General features: G+C 35.6%; 1 protein-coding gene across 1 annotated transcript in view; it reads right to left on the bottom strand.

Moving 5' to 3' along the window:
- Window positions 1-5,149, bottom strand: part of ppp1r21 (protein phosphatase 1, regulatory subunit 21) — a 16,981-nt gene extending 11,832 nt beyond the window's left edge. The window contains exons 1-4 of the mRNA XM_034301379.2: window positions 4,401-5,149; window positions 3,063-3,131; window positions 1,062-1,208; window positions 308-409 (exon numbers count right to left, since the gene is read on the bottom strand). Of these exons, the coding sequence (XP_034157270.2) occupies window positions 308-409; window positions 1,062-1,208; window positions 3,063-3,131; window positions 4,401-4,454 (372 nt within the window). The 5' untranslated portion in view covers window positions 4,455-5,149. The remainder of the gene's footprint in view (window positions 1-307; window positions 410-1,061; window positions 1,209-3,062; window positions 3,132-4,400) is intronic.
- Window positions 5,150-6,918: the final 1,769 nt, after the last annotated feature.

Here is a 6,918-nt window from a genome sequence, read left to right as displayed (position 1 = left end):
TGAAACTGTGCGGCTTTACTTTCACTCTTCCGTCAGCTTTCTTTAAATCGTTTATGTCACCATAGCAACCACTGGATATACAAAAATGTCAGGAACCAGTGAGAATAAAGCTACACATACTTAATTTTGTGTTTATTATTTACAACGTGTGTCCTACGTGTTCACCCTTTCGCTCTACACACGTTTTCTCAACGGCTCTATCGTGTTTTTGCGATTTTTGCTCAATGTGCAGCATATTTGCTCAACACGTTCCCATTGGTTCCTGGTTTTTCGGACACTCTGTAGAGTGAAACATTATTTTTTTCACCTGGATGTGAAGCCTTTCGTTCTCCTGAATCTTCTTCTGCAGGTCTTCGTCAAACACACTCTGCGTCTGGTAGCTGGGCTGGGACGGCGAATCTCCTTTACTCTGATAAAACAACAGAAATTCAATCAAAGATCTAAAAAAAAAAAAGATATCTAGAAAAACAAATGTCATTTCTAATTAACCTTAACAGCTAATGAGTGAAGTTTATTGCCTGTGTCACTCCTGCTTCTTGGTACATTTACCAGTTGAAAGGAGTGTGTTGGAAATGCATTAGTAATACAGAGATGTATTAGAAATTCAGCGCATGTGTCATAAGAAGGAGAAAACACCGCTGTGATATCAGGAAATTACAGGAAGAGCTGAAGGCCAAGTCTTCTGGCGTTCTGTTTTGTTCTGATATTAGGACTCTTCCGCGAGCGTTATCTCACTTATATACTCGGTGTTTAATAAACAGAGGCTTTGTTTGGTTATGGTTTGCTTATTTTTAACTCATTTTATTTAGCTAACTTTCAATCCCAACAATATGACGGTTGTCACGTTTAATCAAAACATGCTCATGCACTGTTACAGACGGCATCAGGGAATTAAAATAATGACAGTGACGGTGAAAGGCTATAAATATACGACTAGCTTAAACTGTTATTTATGATCAAGAGCTGTGAGCATATTTATTTTGGTACATCATAAGCACCTTGATACAAAAATACAGCTGTCAGTCAATCAGAAATGATGATTTGTAATAGCCGTGGTATACCTTGCCCTTTTTACTCCTGGCCTCGGTGACCTGCAGCTCCTCCTGCAGCAGCTCCACTCGTTTGGCCAGCTGCTGGTTCCTGAAGCTCAGGCTGTCCATCTCCTGCTCGGCTTTACGCAGGCTCTGCTCACGCTGCTTCACCTCCTCCTGCAACCAAAAACACCGTTTAAAAAAATTGTTTAAAAAAAAAAGGGTTAGAGGAGTTACACGGTTAAAGGAAAATATGCTTCGAGTCGCCCTAAGCTTCATAAAACTCATCACGTTGATGATTAAATCCTGAATGCGCAGTTAATGCATGACAGGCAGGTTTTATCGCATCATAAAATATAAGAGCCAAAATGACTAGACTACGATTCACTATTGAATGACAGCTACCAACCCGGGAGGGAGAAGACTAACATGTTGAGACACATGAAAAGTCAGGCTTCGAGGAAAGCGCTATCTGCCCTCTTCCGCATACATGAGCTCATATGATTGGCTAGTGTCGCTGTGACTGATGGGCGGGGGGAGAGAGAGCATACTCCTCCCACTCGCCACGATAGGATGTAGCGCAACTCCGGAGCTACCAGGCTACAATGTTTGGACAGGAAGTTATGTTTGGACAATGTGCTTTAAGTTGTTCTATCTTGAATTTATTCTCTACTGGTAAGGTAGGTTTCTGACTTTGTGAATTATCTACTTGACTCGGTTGGATCTAGATTCTCGCCAGACAGAATTGTTGTATTGTTGAATTGTTGTATTGTTGTATTGTTGAATACCTCTGGACTGATGGTATTCCTAGTTTGTAACCTAGCGAGCCAATATCAGAATGTATTTTTGATAGACTTCAAAGCACTATTGTAAGTCGCTCTGGATAAGGGCATCTGCCAAATGCCATAAACGTAAATATAAATATAAATGTAAATGTAAGTTATCCCAGTGTGCTGTGAGACTTGAGAAACTATGTAGTGAACGTTGCACGATTTCAGAAAAGCAGCGGTTTAGTGTTGAAAGCGGAAAGAGGCAACGCATGTATGCAAACCTCCTAACTCTACAGAGCAACAACGGCATTCCTAATAGATACTGATGTTAGTTATAGACGTGTCTAATGTTCGCCGAGTCAAACGCACACGCGTTGAAAGATTTTATTTCACATTAATGAACTCAAAACATTCTCCATTTACCCTGGCAGAACGTGTGTTATTTTTGTTATTTTTTAAAAAGTTATCACAAAAAAGGGGGAATAATTGAATGGGGACACGTCTGAGTCAGGTGACATTAATGCAGAAAAATAAATAAATAAAAAACAACAACAAATTAAAACCAAAAATTCTTAGCTCTGACTTTAGTCACAAAAATAGTCATATGTTTAAAATTTTTGATTATACTTAAAGTCTGGAATGTTAAAAAATAACAATAATTTCTACATCCATCCTTGTTCATGTTCTTTTTTATTTTATTTTTTTTAAAAAACAATTGTACTTAATGACTAAAGGATTGTATGCGTATCTTTCTTATTGATTAAAACATACATGCATTGAAAGATTTTATTTCACATTAATGGACTCGAAACATTCTCCATTTACCCTGGCAGAAAGCGAGAGCGCGTCATTCAAGCAAAATGAGATGCGAGATGCGAGACGGTGGGAAGGGGGCGGGGCTTCCAGGAGGTCAGTTCATATAGGAGAGTTCGAGAAAACCTACACGACTAGTTCTGATTCACATCTGCTTTTTTTTCTTTTTGCGTATTTTTGAGCAATAACACGCAGAAGCGTACTGCGATGTTAAAATGCGTAAAGGTAAAAGTCACGTCGTGACAAATTTGTGTTTGTTCTTCCAAAGCGTGCTAGAGGTTAAAGATCTCTGCGAGCAATATAAACGTATCGCGCTCAAATCCGTCACTGTTCAACTCTGTTAAATTTCCAAACAAATGTGTAAATGTGTTTAATGCACAGGAATGCACATGATGTAGGATAAATGAATGCTTAATCATTAACACACACTTTCTCTGCAACTAAATACCTTCAGGGAGTTGGAACTGGCTTGCTCGTCCACCACTGCCTTCTTCAGGACCTGATTCTGTGCTCTGAGCTGTTTGAAAAAAAAAAAAAAAAAAAAAAGCTGACAGATTAAAATCTGACGATGAGAAAAGCCAAATCCTGCTACGATACACGTACAGGAAGGAAGCAGAAGTCAGTCAGTGCAACAACAACCAGAAGGAAATCTGCAGACTAAACATTTCTGCCACATGATGGGCCGCTCGGGTTTATCTATTAACTGCACAGGACAGAGACGACACTCGGGAAAATTAAAAACACAAGCTGAAAGATGATATTTTTGAGCTTTAATTCATGACTAAACACAGGACAAGTCAAATTATTATTATTATTATTTTTTTTTTGGCTTTTTGCATGCTAAAACAAAAATCCTCAAAACCTTAAATCTTCAGTCTTAAGTCAGAACATTTTCCAGATTTTTTTCTTTTTAAACCTAAACCTTATGTTTGTGTTATTTTTGTTATTTTTTAAAAAGTTATCACAAAAAAGGGAATAAGTGAATGAGGACACGTCCGAGTCAGGTTACATTAATGCAGAAAAATAAATAAATAAATAAATAAATAAATAAAAACAAATTAAAAACAAAAAGTCTTAGCTCTGACTTTAGTCACAAAAATAATATTTTCCAGAAAAAATGGTCACATATTTAAAATTTTTGATTATACTTAAAGTCTGTAATGTTAAAAAATAATAATAATTTCTATATCCATCCTTGTTCATGCTTCTTTTTTTTTTAAACAATTATACTTAATGACTAAAGGATTGTATATATAACCTTTTTATTAATTAAATAAAAGTTGGAAAGTTATAAAAAAACAAATAACTAATTAAAAAACAAACAAACAAACAAGACAAGAACCTTGATTATGTATGGAGGCTGAATTGGTGCAAAAAATAAAACCTTTTTAAAAATATTTATTTACTTACTTATTTTATTTATTTATTTTTTGTATTACACTGTTTTCTTTTCCAAAAAATAAATGGAGGAAATGAGGGCATTTAAATTTAAACTCTTCAAAAGGTGTGCAGGATCCTTACGATTAAAAGATTATATGATTTAAAGAAAAAAAAAATAATAAATGGATTTAAGGATGATTTCTAACATAAAATTGACATACGTGTAACTAAGTAAAAATTTTACATTTCAAACATTAAAAATGTAATATATATTAAAGGATTTTTTATAAATATTCTCACTTTTGGTATCAAGATGTCAAACCATTAGACCACTACATAATGATGGAGCTTTAATAATAACAATGTTATTATTATTATTATTATTATTATTATTATTATTATTTACCTTTGAGTACTCTTGAGCCAGTTTGGTGTATTTGGCTTGAAGTTCTGCAGCCATGATGATGAGAAAAACAAACTAAATCACCTCCACTAACACTAATTAATGCTTATTATTATTATATACTTATTATATATTTATGTTATATATTAAATATTAGATATTGTGTATGGTTCTGCTATAGCAAACACTGACTAATAAAAACGCAGTATTAGCCAGAAAGAGTATATAGTTTGCTAGAAAAACTGTCAATAAACCATTTTTTCGTCAAAAACAAAGATAAATAGATGATAACAATAATTATCTATAAAACAACACGAGCTCGTCAGCTCATAGGACTAACCGGTTCATTAGCTAAACGAGCTAGCTAGCTAACGATAAAATAAATATTTAACATTTTAAATCAATGACATCCTCTTGAAAAATATCACAACATCCCCTCGAGCCAGTCTGTACACTAATTTACGATTTACGAGTTATAATATTTTAGTAATATCTACATCTACCCTAGCTCGAAATCCTAACCGAAGAATTGTAGCTAGCTAAAGCTGACTAGCTCAACAGCCAAGCAGTGGGCGTGCCCAAACAGCGCCATGTTCACTCCGTAGGCACCCTACTTAGAGTGTAAAGTGATAGGCGTACACACCCTACGGAGTGCACTAGATTTCCAGAACAGGACAATTTGAGATCCAAGCTAGTTGAAGGCTAGTGAATAGGGAAGCTGAGGTAAATGAATGCATCGTAAGTTTTCATGATAAAAGCGTTAAAATATATGAAATAAAAACAAAAATAAAATTGGAACAAAATTATATATGCTCACTAGATATAGACATTAAATTAGAATTATTGCCACTTCCATTCAAATATACAAAAAAAAAAAATCAGTAACATGATTTGAGTGATATTTAAATATGTTTGAATTCTGTATAATTTAATTTAAACACATTAAAAAAACGTGCATTTTTATTTTCGAAAAACACAAATTTATTTTTTAATCCCCACAATTAAATACGTACAAGACTAAGCATCATTCTGTAAACCCTAACAATCTTGAAGACATCTTCGACCCTTGGATGTTTACAGCCGAGTCGTAACCTCTTGGCAGATGCAACCAGGTTTACGACTGAAATATCCCAGTGTTTAGCAAAATTAAATGCTCTATTAACCTTCGATCCGTACAAGACCTCCTGAACCACCAGCTACTATGCTTTACATCCATAAAGCATTGATGCAATAATCAATCCACCATCATTATATTTTACCTGCGGGTTTGTGGGATCTTCTTTATATTCAGGACCTACACTATACAGCCAAAAGTATGTGGACACCTGCCCATAACAGCCACTTGTCCTTGTTGAACATCTCATTCCAGATTTATTCCCTCCTGTGTTTGCGGTTATAATAAGCTCCACTCTTCTGCGAAGTCTTTCCACTAGAAGTTGGAGCGTGGCTGTGGGGATTTGTGTTCATTCAGCTACAAGAGCATTAGTGAGGTCAAGCGCTGATATTGGGATGTCGAGGAGGTCTGGGGTTCAGTCGGTGTTCCAGTTCATCCCAAAGGTGTTCAGTGGGGTTGAGGTCAGGGCTCTGTGCAGGACACTCGAGTTCTTCCACTCCAACCTTCACACACCATGTCTTCATGGAGCTCGCTTTGTGCACAGGGGCATTGTCATGCTGGAACAGGTTCGAGTCTCTTAAATTTCCCAGTGAAGGCAAAATGTAATGCTACAGCATACAGAGACATTCTGTACAATTGTGTGCTTCAGACTTTTTGGCAACAGTCTGGAGAAGAACCACATATGGGTGTGATGGTCAGGTGTCCACATATAGTGGATTTGTTGGAAGTTTGGATTCATCACATCACAATGTGGTCCACATGTAGTTCCACTGAGGTTTGGTGAAGTTCAGGAGCTCAGATTCAGATCTTCAGATCAAACAGATCACTGTTGTAGTCGTTTAACAGTCTTGAAACTTGACAACCACAGAAGTGAAATAAACTGCAATTCTGAATCTTAGGATCGTTTTTGGGATCATGACAAATTCTGAAATGATCTTTTCAACAGTTTGGGGAAGAACCACACCTTCTTCACCATCTTCCTCACCGTATTTTATGACGATACTCTCATTGGCCCATTTCCTGCCAAATTTTAAAATATTCTTGTTTTTTATTTATTTTTTATGTATGTATTTTAATATATTCTGTGTACCAATAGTTTCTGAGAGAAAAATAAATCCAATCTAACATCTAAGTGCAACTGAGCTGCATTTTGGGATATTTAAGGTACAACTGTATCTGATGCTGAGAAAATAAGAATTAATATAACGAAATAATGACATGATTAAAAATACAGTCTGAAATAAAATGTTACTGAAATTGCACTAAATTAAACTGTGATCCAGCACTTTTGCTCAAAAATGACGTGTTAACATTTTATTCTTCGAACACAAGATTAAGAACCGTGCATGTGTGAGTTCATCTGAACCATAAAAACAAAAACAAACAAACAGAAAAACAAACAAAAAC

This window comes from Pangasianodon hypophthalmus, chromosome 28, assembly GCF_027358585.1.
Source record: "Pangasianodon hypophthalmus isolate fPanHyp1 chromosome 28, fPanHyp1.pri, whole genome shotgun sequence".
NCBI lineage: Eukaryota > Metazoa > Chordata > Actinopteri > Siluriformes > Pangasiidae > Pangasianodon > Pangasianodon hypophthalmus.
This window is presented reverse-complemented; position numbering and strand designations above follow the sequence as displayed.